We start from the raw sequence: 16,816 nt of genomic DNA on the forward strand, positions 1-16,816 counted from the left end.
AGATTGCTTAATAAGCTTAATTGATTCGCGCATTCCGCACACCAATTTCGGTTTAATTAAGTTAAAATTTTACTTGTTTAGGTCCGCCCGAACCCAAAACAAATCTTTGCTGTCCATTTCTGCACCACGTATAGAATTACTTTCGCACACTTGGCGCTTTCCATAGACAAAATACAAAATCCTCTGGCCCCAGACTAATTGCTTACAAGCACAACCCAGGGGCGGGGCCACGAATTTTCACAACTTTAATTGCCTAATTTGTGAGGCTTACAAAATAATTACACCTTTGTGTGCGCCCGCGTATTTTATTTGCCATACGCTTTTTATGATTTGCTTGGGGATGGGTAAGCGTGGCGCTTTAAGTAATTTGTGTCTAGTTGCCTTGACAGCAAATCGTTGTAGGGAGTTTACTCTACTGCCCAACTTTGATATTTATCATACACATACCCACCTTTATAGATATACCCGTTGTAAGCCTGGAACTGGGCACAAATTCTCTAAATGCTACGCTGCGAGAGGGCGTAGACGTGTTCTTCGAGTGCAACATTAAGTCAAATCCCTGGATCCACAAAGTCAGCTGGCGACATAATGTAAGTATGAAGCTCATAATAATTGATTGCTTTTTATAAAGTAAATAAATAGCATACCAGTATATAACAAAATTTAATGCAATAACCTAACAAGTAATCAAATATAAATTTTATAAGAAATTAAATTCAATTTCGGGGTTATGAGGTTTTCCCGACTAGAACCTCCCGACTAGAGGATACCCTGAACCTTCTTTTCCCAACATCAAATGCATATATATATTCTATTTTAGAAGCTATATGTCAAGTTTGGGGACTCTAGCTTTTATTATTCAACAGGATATTTATATTTATATTATTTATAAACAGGATATACCCATTTTTAATGGGTTCAGGGTATAAAAATCGAGTTCGAGCTTAAAATTCAATGCGAAAAACTTAAATTTGCGGTTGCTCTTTGCTTTTTGGAATATTGGAAAATGTTAATTAATTATAAATTCACGTTTAATCACTAATTTCCTTAAAAAAAATATTAAGAACTTAAATAACTAAGGTTCTTATGGAATCCATCGAAGGGTCGTCCCTACATTTATGAAAAGCATTTCTTAATTGATAATTAAAACAATGACCAGACCCAGTATAAAATGTTGGGCGCTTCATATCATGTATGGCTCAGTTATTGAAATGATTCTTGAATCTCAATAGCTCTTGATTCAAGTGTTGTTCATCTCCATTTGCGTTTAATATAGTCGTATGCCCATAATGAACTCTATAATGAACTAAAGGAAGCAGATGCTTCACAGATGTGTATATTAAATTCGATGGATGTACTTCACATTCCCTTGTATCATAATTTAAATAAATTCATTAAAACAAATATTTTTTTAACAAAATGGTATAGTGACATTGGAATGAAATCGACAAAGTATACTAAATGGCTCTTTTTTAAGACTCTGAGATCGGCTTTAAGTAATTTTTATTATTTTAAATTTGTATGTCTTATCGTATCTACAAAAACCATCGATGTGGCTAACTGGAAATGGCGGCAATTTTATTGCTTAGCTACCTAACCGTTCGCCCCAGGCCCGGTTAATACATGCACAAGTGTTAAGCCAAAGCGGCGAAAAATTGAAGTCGTTTATTATGCGTTATTACTTTCATTATTATCTATACATAAATTACCTCGAGGCAACACAACAAATCGAAAAGCGCAGCTCACACTCCGCCACATAATTGTTGCATATTTTAGGGCTAACGGGCACACGGAAAAAATCCACTCACACCCACATCCACACGCATTGCGGCATATAGAAATTTATACAATTTATTATTGAATTATTTAGCTGTAAAAGCACTTAACAATTTATGCAGCCAGGGCCCTAAATTATACAGCCACGCCCCCAGTCGGTACATAGGGCCTTCCATCATGCCGCGGGTCGTATTTGTCGGGCAACATGAAAGTGTTATTAGCCTAAAATTAAATTTATTTCAATGCACAGTCATCGCCAAATTGAATTTAACGCAATAAATTATGGAACATATCGAAAATGTAACGTTCCCGGCGAGTTTTCCATTTTAACCGACTCGTAACTCCCTCCACCCATTATATTGCAGGGCGAGGAACTGGCGAATAATCCCGCCGAGGGCATCGTCGTGGCCAACCAGAGCCTTGTGCTACAGAATGCGAGCCGTGCCAGGACTGGCATCTATACCTGCATTGGCAGCAATCGGGAAGGCGATGGCGAAAGCAATCCCGTCCAGTTGGATATCCGCTGTGAGTAGTCGAAAGTACTAATACACAAATATTTAAATACTTTCCAGCATAACAGGCAAATAATAAGTATAAGCTACCAAATTTAAGTTTATTATATTTCGAGAGATACAATTACAAACTTATTGAACAGGATAACAGCTAATGAAGACTGACAAAACCGAACACTGACAAGTCAAAACAATAAACAAGATACAAAGCACCAGCCATCAGCTTTCATTAGCCTTGCAACTAATTAATGTGCAACATGTTGCACGAGCTCTATTCAACTGACGTCCATTGACATAAATAGATGCTAATAAAAAACACGAACAACAATAGTTACTCCATAGACAGCACAACAATTTCTAAATAAATATTAAATAACAACAAAATTGGTTGCCTTTGAAAATTTCCATTGCCTGCTTCTAGGCGCAAATGAATAGCGACAGTAACTGCTGCAGCTGCAGCTGCAGCTGCAGTCGTATGATGGTTTCTATATGTATGAGAATATAGAACAGCACAGTTAAGACTTTATAAGAAGTTGCCAATTTCCAACTGCTAGCTGCCAGTTGCACATTGTCTGTTTCAATTGCTGCACGGCAAATTGAGCAGAGCGAGGCGAACGAGTGCTTTTGTTGGACAGTGTTGGCTGTGCCATTTAAACACAAATTAAACTCAAGTTTCGCAATGTTTTGCTTTAATTATGCAAATGCCTTGCCAATTTGCACACACGTATTCATGCTCTGCCGCATTCTTCTTCTTATACTTGTTCTTCTTCTTTTCCTTTTTGCCAGTTGCGCCTGTGTGCCGTGCCGGGCAACGTACCACTTACAGTTCGGGCCGTCATGAGACCGTCAAAGTTGCATGCGAAATCGATGCCAATCCCGCGGATGCAACATACATCTGGAAATTCAATGCAACACAAGGCGAGACGGCTGATATACCCGCATCGCTGGTTGCCGTGGACCGTGGACGCAGCGTCGCCCACTACACGCCCATGGTGGAGAACGTAAGTACTCGCGGGCAGCCCAAGCATTTCACAGTATTCTCGCACTCGGGCCATATAAATCAGTCCATGGCCTCCTCGAATGGGCGGTACATAATTTTCCAAACGAATTGCGGTTTTGAATTTTCAATTAAGGCCGAAAAGGTGTGTCGCCAACGCCGCATAGCATGCATAAATTAAGCCAACGAAATACCGTTCCCCATTGTCACTCATGCCAGGCCCCACATGTGCGGTTGCACATACCCATTCAGACACACATCCACATACTTACACACACACACACGCACTTGGCTCACTGTGGCTTCCTCTTTTGCATTCGCAGGACTACGGCACGCTTCTGTGCTGGGCCAGCAACGAAATTGGCGATCAAAGCGAACCCTGCGTGTACACAATAACGCCAGCAGGTGAGTACCAACCAAAACATACAGAAAAGGAGACAACTGACGTGCTTGGGCCACCTGCGTGTGGCCCACGTGTTTGTCCCTTCGGTCTCATTTCCGGACAGCGGCCAGCAACCGCTTAGGAAAGTGTAGCGCTTGGTAGTCAGGGTTATATGACTGCTTCGGGAATACATGTTGGAGACATGGGAATGTCATTTTATATTTCTTAGAGTTTCTTTATATTTAATTAATCAGAAAATAAACAAGGCTTTAATCAAATGTAATTCTAAAAGAATGCATTTTAGGCAATTATTTGCTTTTGTTAATGAACAGTTTAACAAAACTGAGATAAACCTAATGGCCACTGTGAAAACTATCAATGAAGGTAGCAAATGGTTTTGAGTTATCTTCCAATTGCTTTCATTTACTATTGAGATCATAACCAATATAAAAATGAGCGTTCTTCGACGAGAAAGTTCTTTAAGTTAATAAATTCTTAAGACTCAGTGAAATGCTCTATGCAACTTATAAAAGTTTACGACTTCCAATTGAATGAACACCTTAATGACTCCATCATCTGATATATGGTAATAAAATTGTCCGCCCTTAGATTGTGGTAGTGTATATAGTTGTTCGTTCTTAACGTTCTCCCTTTTGGCGTTAGCGTTTTTGCTTATGTTTAGTTTGAGTCACAGTTAGCTCACTGTACTGATTTGTTGATGACTTTGGCACTTGCGGTGCTCTGCTGGATTAGCCAAATGCTGTTGTTGTTAGCTCGAATAGTGGCTTATTGATTCTGAGCTCACAATTTATGTAGTGTAGTGTAGTGCAGATACAGCAAGTGCAAATCAGTCACGCCATACGTAGAACCTTAGCAATTTGTTGCTTGACTGCTGAGCAACTACTTTAGCCAGGGCAATGCAGAATAACAATAAAATAAAAAAAACATGAATTTTGTGCTTGAACAGGCGAACCGGATCCGTTGGTAAACTGCACGCTGCTCAATCAGACATCGTCGGGCTTTCAAATCGAATGCATTGAGGGCTTTGATGGGGGCCTGCAGCAGGACTTTATCATGGAAGTTTATGTGAATGGAACGACGCGCTTTCCAAAAATTTACAAATCAAAGTGAGTAGACGGCAATCTGAATCACACGCCGTGTGACTTTTGCATTACACAACAAGACTCAACGAGGCGTGGGAAACGCATGGACACAGGACACAAAGTTCTGAGCCAATCCTTCAGCCGAAGCAGTGCTGCAGTAGTTCTCTTGCAATGCTCATTTATCGTTCTCGTTTCTTTTTGTGGTTTTTGCATGGGACATTCAAATATCGATTCGACGCGCATTACATGGGACACGGACGACAGGAAGCCGTACTTTGAGGTGAGCGGTCTAGTGCCCGGCATGGGCTACAATGTCTTCCTCATAGCGCACAACAGCAAGGGACGCAGCAATGCGACCATATTGCAGGTCTACACACTGAAGGATCCGGAGAAGCAAACGGGTGAGTTGTCAGCCAGGGTATTGCAAAGAGCCCAAATGGACTGCGGGTGCGTATGAAGAGGCAAATGGGTTTGCAATTTCATGCATGTCCTGGTCTGTCCAGCCTGTCCTGCCTGGCCGGGGCCGTTCAGGCAGTCGTTGCCTACAAATTAATTGACGCTGGTCTTGCACCATGGAATGCAGTTACAGTTACTCATGACTCCCTGAGCCTGACGGTTTGATTTGTCTTTTAATATGCTTTAAGTTCTTTGCTTTCTCTAACATTTCTTTCTTACGCTTTGGTTGCATGCTTTCAGTTAAAATAACATTTACCAAGTCCTATCAAGCTCTTAAGCCTGCTTATGGCCCAACAGCAACAGCAACAGCAGCAATCACTACCAGTACATCAAAGCCAACAACAAGTGATTGTGCTTGCGAAGATGATAAGTTTGTGGGCGTGGGCAGAGGGGCGTACGATGAAGGTAGTGGCTACTTTGAGCTTAAGATTTTCATTTAATCCTTTATTCTGTGCATCGAGTACCAATTTCCATTCAAATTTCATGCACATATTTGTTTTTTATTTAAGCATTTACTTGATTTTATTTTCTCTTCTTTTGAATTTATTTTTGTGTTTATACTTTGTTTGTTAATTGTATAATTTTAGTTAATTGTATAGCAAATTCTATAACGATTATTTTCAAAATATCAACTTTTAACTTTACCGACAATATATTTTTCTTATTATCTTATCGTTATACTTTGCCTTTAGTATTTTCCTTTGACTTATTTTGTATTTTTATTTAAATATTTAGTTTACTTTAAATTGATTTTTATTTGTGGCTTCTCATTTTTATTTCAATAAATTTCTATATATTTTTTCCATTTAACATTTATTGAATTTTTCAATTTTTCACTTATTTTGCATACGATTTGAATAATTTTCTCTTTAAATTTGCCTAACGAAGTCCGCATAATAAATCCGGATGAATTTCTCGAACAACTGTTTTAGACTTTGGGTTTAGCTTTGGCTACTAAAAATGCTCGACATGCCGCCGGCGGCTGAGACAAAAATTAGCAACCTTAACACTGAGCGGCTTACAACGGACCACACACGTTCTGGACACACATACACACACAAATGCCACCAACACACATGCAGCTCATTAAAGCGGCACTAAATTCCAAGCACGTGCGGCAGGAACCGGGACCGACAGCGAAAACAACAACAATGAGGACGGCAGCAAGACCAGGACCGGGACTGGGACCGGGACTGGGACCGGCACTGAGACCGGGACCGGGAACGACAACGGAACGTAGTTAGCAGCTCATAAAACAATGCAAGGAAAAAAGCAACAGAACAAAGGGGGAAGAATGGGTGGGACTAGGTGAGGGGGGTAAAAAAAATATAGGAGAATAAAGACAGGCAGAAAATATATGCAATGCATTCTCGTAAAATTATTGTAGCACGCGCTTATCCTGCCAAATTTCTCTTTTCCATTTTTCTCTTTCTACTTTTCCACATCCTCTCCTACTCGTATCACACAGACCAATCGCCTGCCTATGGGCACGTCATCGAGGACATCCGGCCATTCCTTGGCATACTGGCTGGTATTGTGGGCAGCGTATTTCTGGTCGCAGTCATCATAGTCGTCGTGGTGCGTGTGCGCGGCTCGTCGGGACGCGATCGCAATAATTACTCGCATCCGGGCAACGGGGGCAGCAGCACAGCCAACGGCAACGGTAACCTCGGCATCCTTGGCAGCAACAACAATGGCAGCCTGGGCATCGGCACACTAGCGCACAATGGGGGCCAATCAGTGCAGGATATGCATCGCATTGGCCGGGAGACGTGTCACGTGACGAGCAGCCTGGATAGCATTGATAAGAATCCGGACATAATACCACAAGGTGAGCTATCGTATTCTATTTTACTGCTGCCCTTGACAACTGACAACTGGCTGGTTCCCAAGTAACTGCTGTGCACTATTTTCCAGATGGACATGATGTGGACGATGAGTGGACAACAAAGGGCCACAATCGTGCCTATGCTACGGCTGCGTTGGCCGAACAGAATGCCGTGATTACCTCCAGCACCTACGATCACATTATCCCCACGTATGCGGTAGTCGATAAGAAGTCTGGCCCGCCCACAGCCCATGGCCAGTATATACAATATAATACGCTTATACCCGTTAGCAAAATGGGCGCTTATGCCAATCAACAGCAGCAACACCAGCAGCAGCAGCAGCAGCAACAGCAGCAACAGAAGGTGAGTTATGCCCAGCTGAGCCCTAATCCGCACTTAGCCGGCAGTCAAACATTTAACCTTTTACAATATGGTCGCGTTGGCAGGCATCTTAATTTATAGCCGGGCCAGGTGGCCAACTAGTGGCCACAAATGGACCCACCTGCTTGCCAAGCAGTCGAAACTACACGAATTATACGAGTATCCCCATCCAAGTGGAGACTCGTCGTGTGCCACCACGTTGTTGTTGTTCTTGTTGTTTTGTGCATATTTTGGGTTAAGTGGTTTTTATGGCGAGCAAACAGTTCATTATTTAAGCCACAATTGATGGGCGCCTGGATGCAGCTTTCCGCACAGCCAGACAAGCTGATACAAGACACAGGGTTCGTTTTCGCTGCAATCAAAGAGTTGCATCTTTACTGTAAGCTGTCAAGAAAAAGCAGTTAAAATAATATATTTAAATACTTTTCTCATGTTTTTCAAATATTTTTAAAATGTTTATATTCTGCTCATAAAATCAAAAAGAGTGTTCATGTTTTACGCAGTATTCTTGATGTTCATCTGATTGTCCCTGCAGGAGAAAGTGTTTGAAAAATTAGCTAGACGGCTCATGCCCTCTCTATCCAGTACGCTCGAAATTATTTTTCACCAATTTTTTATACTTTCTTGTGGAATATTCTTATACCCGTCTCGAATATCGTCGATGATCGTATGCCTTAAAATACGTCTTTCAATTAAATTAATAGTATTTTCTTGTTTGGATTTATAGCTAGTTACGGAACCAGCCGTAAAAATCGACACCCAAAATTCATACTAAATCTTTAGCTGCTTCTATGCAATTTCATGGGCAACACCTACAACAAGAATATATTTTATCGTTTGGCTAAAATGCAAGCGAAAATCCGCCCCGAAACACTCGCAGACAAAATCGGTGAAGGTCGCGCAGATAAATAGAAAGCAACGAGCTGGGGCGTGGCTGGTGTAGCTGCAGCAAAACCAACATAATTTGAAAATCATTTAAGTAGAAATTTGCTGTGTATGTGTGTGTGTGTGTGAGTGTGTATGCCACGCCCACTAGCAACAACAAGGACAAGCAGCTAAACGCCCAGCGAGCAGCAGCCGCAGCAGCTGTAGCAATATAAATTTCCCATTTGCGAATTTAATAAAAATAAGTTGCAGGCGGACAAGCGTCCAGACGACCAGCAGCATTGCTAAGGAGCAAAGCCGGCAAAGGATGCGCGCCTTTTTCATCCAACTGTGTGTACGTGTGTGTGTATGTATGAGTGAGTGTGTGTGTGTTTATTTGCTTGTGTATATGAATGTTGTTGCTTTTGTTGTTGTTAGCCTGCAAACTCAAAATGCAATAAACGGCAAGTGTGCGCTGTGCTCGACTCGGTGCTGCAGATGCTAACTGGAAGTGGCTGCAGGACTGAGCTGACGGTGGGCGGGATGGTGAGCCAGCTATTGGGGGCACACAGCCAGACACATTACAAACAGGCGTTGCATGTGAGTATTTTGCAACAGCAGCGGGCGTGGGCGTGGAAATAGCAAATACAACAGAAAAACAAATAAAAACCCAACCAGCTTTTTAAGGCATTTCAACAAAAAATTGGTAAGGTGTGAAAAACAGAGCTCAGAAAAGATTCTCGGGAATTTCTGACAGATTTTAAGGATGATAAATAATTTTTAGAAACAAATGGCGACGGTCAACAACACCTTGTTGATTTATGGCTGGTAATTGAAGTCAGACATTTCTACAATTGGAAATTCTCTGCTGAACTTAATTAATAGTATCACTAACATCATAATTAATCAAATGCATATATGCAATAAATACGCGATCAGCTACAGCTCGTTAAGCCATTTTTCGGACAACCTTTATTATGAGAAAAATTTTGCAATCGAATTATGTTATCCATAGCATATATCGCAAACGAAATTATTGATCGAATTCCAAATGGAGGTCAATAAGACCAAGTGAACATATTATTGAAGTTATATTATTAAAATTTTATCGAGTTTCTGCTCAGCTCATAAGCTATTATCGGTAACATATGTGATGACTAATTCAATCCTCAACAGACATCAATTATTAAAGTGCCTAAAACAACAAAATTTCAATAAATGAAAGTTGTCATTGCATTCCCGGCATTGATAGCTGTTATCAATATTTTTATCAGTAGGGATTGCTCCTATTCTAAGAAATTAATCAGTTAAATGTCCAAATATACAATTTTAATTACTTTAAAATGCGCACACATTATCGAACTTGTGTGCGCTGGCACATGCGGCTTAAATAGTGCTGCGCTCCGGCTTATCCTCATCCTGGCAAACTTTACACTTGACAATTATGCAACTGCCGGGCAAACTGAAAGCGATTGACTCAACATATTCATAGTCTCATCACTCTTTCCCTCTCTCACTCTTTTGCTATCTCTCTTTCTCTCTGATTTTCCTGCACAGACTGAGCTCAGCTATAGCGAGCTGGCTGCCCCACTGGTGGGCAACGCCGTCGGCGTTGGCAGTGTCCAACGCTTGACGCCCTATTGCAGCGCCACCTTGGGACGACCCAGGCAGACGGAGCTGAAGCGTGCCGAGCCGAACATCTACTCGCAGGTAAATGTTATGATGGATGATGAAATTTTGGCGGACTTACAGGCGGCCACGGCGTCGGGCAGCAGCTACGTGGCTGGCGCTGTGGTCGATAATGTGGGTGGGTCTGGCGGTCTATACATGCAGGGCTATGCGACGCGTGTCTGAAGCGCAAGTGTTACCTTAGTAGTTTTGTTTAGTTCAATGCATTGTTAATTTATTATTATTTTCTTTTTTGTATTATGCGTTAATAAATTTGAAATTTGTTTGTTATTGCATTTACGTGATGTGTTGCACTTTATTTATGGCTGCCTCAGCTTACCACACATAACTCATTACAGCTGCCATAAGATTTTTAATTGCTTCTCAAGAGCTGGTGCAAAATCAATTGCTGGCACCACATCCTGAAACCAGGCTAACAAACACACACAGTTACTTCCAGTTTCAGCTGGCAAATCAATAAACTCACAGCTGGCACCAAAAAGTATGCAATGCATTCCACACAAATATTTGTCATCCATTGACGAAAAATATGCTCGAAATTACGCATACGCCGGGTAACAGGAACAGAATTGAAGACAATTTGATGCAGCTGCAATATGATTTGATATATGTACATATATTTGTGAGTGCGAGTCTGTGTGTGTGTGCGAAACTGAATCAAGCCGGTGCAGCACTTCGAACTGAATATGCATTTGTCACCCAACAAGACGTATACGTAATGTGTATACTGGGTGAACAGAGAAGGCAACTAAATCTAGTTAAGGCATATTGAAGTCCGAATACGCTAACAAAAAGAACATAACGTTAGCAAATTGCTCGATAAGATAGATATACATAGATAGAATAAATTAAGTAAAAATACATTTTAAGAAATTAAAATACAATTTTTAGAAACAACAATTCCATTATCAGAAAAAAGATGCCATATTGATTCATTAAACAAACAAAAAAACAATAAACTGTGTTCTATAAATATTTTCCTGCTAGTTTTCAATAATTATATCAGAAAATAAACTTTATCGACTGACAGAAACTATTTTGCTGTGAACACACAAATTACAACTTTACTTGAGGTGAGTCGGTGCGTGTACTCCATCTGGCATGTAGGTTGGCTTCAAATTTAGACAAGTTTATGTACCGATTTTGCTGGCCAGTGAGTGGTGCCTGCTCCTGTTGGTGCTTTGTCTGTGGCCTGCTTTGATTTCAACAATTATTGTAATGACTTGAGTTATGTTCATGTTGTGTCCTGTGGCATTTGTAGTTGTGAATGGATGTTTTTGGGGGCTCAGCACCAGGGCAGGCTGCTTTCAAAATGCACTTAAGCTCAATTTTGTATGGGTGCTTGTTTGTGTGTGTGAAATATTTTCAATGTGCACACTGCAAACAACTTTTATGGGGAACAACACAGCAACTACAAGCACAACTACAGAAACAACAAACACATTGAATGGCAGCAGCAAGGGAGCAGTCGAGGCCAAACCATTCACCTAATGACATTGTATGGCTTTATTGTCATTTATCGGAAAGTTGTACACGACACATTTCTCTGACCAGCAGGCGAAATGTTTGCCGTCGATTTTAGTTCTCTGTTTTATTTTTATGGCAATTATTTTAATTCGATTATATATGTATGTGCTTTGTACAGCTTCAGCTACAGCTTTTGTAGTTATTTCTGTTGTTGTACTTGTTCTTGTTGCTGATGTTGTTTGTTTTAAAAGTTTTCAAACTGCGCTTTGCGGCAGAGTTTTTACAATGTGTGTGTTGGGACATTGGGGTCTTAACTAGTTGGCAGAAGGGGAGACAAAAACAAATAATTTAATCAGCTTTGACTTTCGTATCGAACAAAAGAAATACTTATGACAGCGAAATTGCATTTTAATGTTTTCGATCAATAAATCGATCGATAATTCGATTTAGCTTAGCTTGTATAACTAAAATAAAGAATGTTTGGTTTTTGACAATAACTTGACTGTGTCTGTCGTATACGAGGCTTATTATGCCTTTGAAATAAAGTAATAACACCAAAAAGTTTTGGTAATCTGTTAAAGTTGGTGCATGCGTGTTTAATATGACTGTTTTTTCATTTTTTTTTTTGTGGACATAAATAAAAGCGACGTGAGCCATCGTTAGAAATATGGGAACACATGCTTTATTTATTTATCTTTCATCAAGATAAGTCTGGGTCTTAGACTGCGATCTATGCCATGCGATTTGAATTTATTTTATGTTGGAAACTAATTTCATTAAAAGCACGTTTGGGCATTAGGCAATAGCATAAATTCTGACCATACATTTGTTTACTGGCGCACACACATATGCACATTCGCACGTGGATAAGCGTTAATATGCCACGCACAAACATTTGGCTAACTAACACTAACACTAACACTCACACTCACACTTACACTTACACTATCAAATCCTCCCAAAGCGGGCTATTATTGTAGCCAGCAAATGGGAAGCGAACGCCAAACGCAGCAATGATAACTAGAAACAACAATAACAAAAACCAACATCAACAACAATCACAATAACAAAAACAAAAGAGCCTGGCACGGTGTTGGCAGTGCCAACCATGTGGCACGGGGCAGCCACACATGCGTACACAAGGCACCGCCAGGTGTACATATTTAATGTACATGCATACATATATTAATTTGAGTGTGTAAGTAAACTGTAATTAGCGGCATACACACGGACAACGAGGGTTACTCAGTAAATATTTATAAATCTACAAGCTTAAATAATTGTGAGCTAAAGAGTTTTGCGGGGTTCTTTTTTTGTAAAGTTTAATTGATTATATTAAAATTATTACAAAAGTTTTCTTGTAAAATTTGAAAAATTGTTTATCCCGCTGTGCTACATTAAAAACAAATACAAAACACACGCTTCTCTCTCACTCTCTCTCTCTCTCTCTCTCTCTCTCTTTCTCATCTCCTTTCTTTCTCGCTCATTTATGCTCTTTAACCCAAATACATATAGATCGATCTGGCACACCATCCTATGTACTCAACGAGTCCCATGTTTGGAACGAACAGCACCATCACCGGTGTCACCATGTCACATCCATCACAATTGGCCACCTTTTCGCCCACGCCACCGCCACCCATTTTTGCGCACAGCGTGGTCGCTACTGGAGATGGGCTGCTGCAGCCGGTGACGTGCATGGGTCTGGTTGCCACATCCTCAGCAGCAGCGCCCGGCAATGGGCCAGTCGTTCAGCAGCAGGCAGCGGCCAACGGCGCTGGCGGAAACGGAAGCATCGTTGGCGTCGGCGTTGGCATGAGCCTTTATGGTAGCGATGTGGTAAGTGTCTGTTTGATGTAGTTCTAGTCCCGGTTGGGCAGCTGCTGGGCAGCGACTCCTGGCTGCTTGTTGATAGCAGCCAGTCAAGGAAGTCGCTTAATGTCCAAAACGTTGAAAGCATCAATATGCAAAGTGGCTTTTTGGGGGTTGCAAACATTTATCTATCTCCCATGCCAAAAAATCTTTTGTTCCTTTTCATAAATTGGAGCCACTGGGGCAGAAAATGAATTTTTGCGGTTGGTCTGATAACTGCTCAGGGGATTGCTGAGTAATATGCGCTGTGTGCCGCCTACCCAGCCTGAGGCGTTAAGAAAAAAAGCACAGCAACAAAAATATGAACAACTAAATGTGTTGTTTGTTAATTAGGCTTTTCAAATGTGATTTTGCTCCTACATTCATAAGAATGAGTATAAACTCAAACCGTTGCTGCCACGTACTCCTACTCGTAATTATTCCTATCCTTAACGCCAAAGATCTTGGAGGCCCTAAAAATTTTTCGATGCTTCGGTTCACGGCTTAAGGCTCGGTTTTTAAGGCTAGTTTGGGTTCCAGTCATTGCATTTACGCAATTAACACATTTTTTTATTATTTTTTATTTAAATAGGTGAATTTTTCTTACTTACTGAAACTACGTTTGCGCAATATCAAAAGCTTATAATTTATGAAAACAAATTTTTTGTAATTACAATTCGTGCTTGATTCAAATCCGTCTCACAGCCTTGTTTTATGGTCACACAAACACACTTCTCACTTAATTGGCAAAACGAAAAGTAGTTTATCGCATTAAATCATGTCTTTTCGTATAGCAAGTTTTAGCTTGACTGCTTCAACCTTTGCGAGGACCACTTGATCCTTGACAGCTTAAATTTTAAGCCCAAATTCAACGGGAAAAGTTCAAAGCGGTAAATGACCTCAGAGAGTGCACAAAAATGACAGCCGCAGTAAATGTAATACAAAAAGCAGGAGAATAGTTGCCGCCTGCTCTCGCTCATACCCTATCCCTTTTTTGTCTCGTTGTCTCTCTCATGCTCATTGTCCCTGGCTTTTGCTCTATAAATATGCCATTATATGTACACTTGGCGTCGCGCATTGCGTTCGTCCTAGCGACTGCTGCAGGCGCAGGCATTCCCGCCATTGCATTGTCCGGGCTTCTTACTGAATTTCGCATCATACGAACTTGGTATGTCTGTCTCTGTCTTTCATATACACAGCATAGCCGACTTTTTTGCAACAGTTTCACGCTTAAGGACACTGCGGTGTGGCAACTTTTGACTCTAATGATTGCAATTATTATAGCCCGCAAAAAAGGACCAACAACAGCAACGGAATTTACAATGTACATTTTTTTTTCAACCATTGCCTTTTCTTTACTGCTGAGTGAGTTGTTGTTGTCTATGTGTGTGTGTGTGTCCCGGGAGTTTTTGAAAAATGCAGACCAAAAGGCAGCGAGGCGCGCAAAAGCCAACCAAAAAACACAGGACCAAAACCAGAACAACGAGCACGCGGGCTTGGGTCTAGGACTGCTACTGGATCTGGTATCTGAATGTGACTGTTGCGGTGTTGCCTGGGGAGCTGGCGACCAACAAATGGTTGGATTTGGCACAGCGGTACGCTGAACGAAATCAAATAGCACGCATACGCCCAGTTATCCCAGTCTACCCTGCTACTTTTCGCGCAGTGCACGACCAATGCGACGAATGCGGGGAATGTGGATTCTTAATAGCTGCGGGTACTCAAATAATGCGCGCCTCGTTAATTTTAAAGCATAGCTCTTTACGTTTATTTATGTTTTCGACCAAGGCCCACGCCACTTTGCTATCTGTTTTTATTGCTTTCCACTTTCCATTGTGTCTGGATTAGTAATTTCACAAATACAATTACAATACCCTATTAAGAATAGCGCATAATCTAAGTAATGTTGATATTATAGATATTATTTACCGATGCTTAGGTTTAGTAGTAATAAAAAATATTACGATTATTCATAACACTTTTACTTTCCACTCATTTTTATGCTAGGCCAAGCCGCAACTTTTAAAGACCGTGCCAGAGGAGATGCATCATCAATTGAACGGCGACGAGATGCTCATTAGCCAGGATCGCAATCATGGAACGGGTACGCGATTTTGACGTTGAAATATCGCTGAGCAGCAGATGATCTAAGCTAGATACAAATCAAATCAAAAAGTGAAGATGTGCAATGGTGGCAGAATAGTGAGAGCACTTAGTAAAAATAAACTGACTATAAGTTATGTGATGTGCGTGGAAAAAGTTAGAATCTTCAATCAAACTGCCGGCAAAGCATTTAGTGTGGGAGTGGATTCAATTTTTTGAGCGATTGGGTAGCACTTTTTAATGCAGCAAAAAAAAAATAAAAAAAAGAGAAGAAGCGCCAAATAATGTAAGATAAATATTATAACAATAAATATGCATGTAAAATGTTAGGTTTATGCGAGCGAAAAGCCAAACTCAAAGAAGAAGGAAACAGAGAGAAAACTAAAAAAAATTCCATTAGGTTTAAGCGCCCGTGTAAAAATTGAATAATAATATTTAGAGAAAAAACATAAAAATGTATTATAATTAACTTAGATGTACGATGTGAACACTGAATTGTTAATATATTTTTAAATAACAGCTTTAAGCGCCAAAATCTAGACAACTTTTAGCTAAGTGAAAACAAATTCATGATTGTTATTAGTTTATGTTGAGGAGTAAGCAAAACCCCCAGAGACATTTAACATTTAGCTTGTTCTTACGACATAAATACAATTTATTACACATACATACACACATATAAATCAAATTCATCTAGTCCTAAGGCCCATTTAGCATAGCAGAAAATGTAATTAAAGACAATTTGTTTACATACTCGTCTAACGTCTAACAAAAGGCATAAAGAATTTAAAAACAAGCTAAATTAAGTGAACTTAATAATAAATGGTTAACTAAACAGAAAATAATTCAATTTAGCAACGCAACGTTTGCATTTATACGTAAAAAAACGAAGGAAAAACCAATCTTGGTAGCAGAAAGAAAATTAAACATTTAAAAAAGAAAACTCAACTCTAACTAATAACTTAAAAAAAAAAAACAAATACAAACAATAAATGAGAAATAACTAATTAATTGATCTAATTTTAAGAAACTGCATGTAAAATATTTAACTGAAAAATATAAAAAAAAAACTTGAGAAAAATGTATTTAGAATTAAGCTGAAATTTATAAATTTAAAAATAGTTAATAAATTAAATTTAATAAAGTGTATTATTAATAACTATCTTTGAAATTTTATTGCATTCTGCAATCCGTTTTTTGTGCCCAACTCTTTTTTGGGGTCAGTGGCCAGATCTCAACGCAGCTGCCGATGGTAAACATTTCGGAGCAGCATCAGCAAAATGCTGCAATTTGATGTAACCAAACATTTTGCTAACTGTGGGCGGTGGCAACACTGGCCCAATGGGCGTGGCTGTCCCACTGCTCATTGGGTGTGTCATGTGTTTGGCGTGTGCCTTGTAGCAAAC

The 16,816-nt window shown here is 40.1% G+C and overlaps 1 protein-coding gene across 6 annotated transcripts in view; it reads left to right on the forward strand.

The window, feature by feature from the left end:
- Positions 1 to 16,447, forward strand: part of side-VIII (sidestep VIII) — a 71,071-nt gene extending 54,624 nt beyond the window's left edge. The window contains exons 10-21 of one of the 6 annotated variants that reach the window (XM_015173933.3): positions 460 to 590; positions 2,142 to 2,301; positions 3,075 to 3,289; positions 3,609 to 3,690; positions 4,635 to 4,794; positions 5,035 to 5,171; positions 5,467 to 5,631; positions 6,695 to 7,057; positions 7,144 to 7,418; positions 9,858 to 10,148; positions 12,972 to 13,295; positions 15,315 to 16,447. In XM_015173933.3, coding sequence (XP_015029419.1) covers positions 460 to 590; positions 2,142 to 2,301; positions 3,075 to 3,289; positions 3,609 to 3,690; positions 4,635 to 4,794; positions 5,035 to 5,171; positions 5,467 to 5,631; positions 6,695 to 7,057; positions 7,144 to 7,418; positions 9,858 to 10,148; positions 12,972 to 13,295; positions 15,315 to 15,425 — 2,414 coding nt within the window. In that variant the 3' untranslated portion in view covers positions 15,426 to 16,447. The remainder of the gene's footprint in view (positions 1 to 459; positions 591 to 2,141; positions 2,302 to 3,074; positions 3,290 to 3,608; positions 3,691 to 4,634; positions 4,795 to 5,034; positions 5,172 to 5,466; positions 5,632 to 6,694; positions 7,058 to 7,143; positions 7,419 to 9,857; positions 10,149 to 12,971; positions 13,296 to 15,314) is intronic. The other 5 variants (XM_015173934.3, XM_002049571.4, XM_032436939.2 and 2 more) reach the window with 5 other exon arrangements.
- The last annotated feature ends 369 nt before the right edge of the window (positions 16,448 to 16,816 follow it).

This window comes from Drosophila virilis, chromosome 5 (assembly GCF_030788295.1).
Source record: "Drosophila virilis strain 15010-1051.87 chromosome 5, Dvir_AGI_RSII-ME, whole genome shotgun sequence".
NCBI classification, from domain to species: Eukaryota; Metazoa; Arthropoda; class Insecta; order Diptera; family Drosophilidae; genus Drosophila; species Drosophila virilis.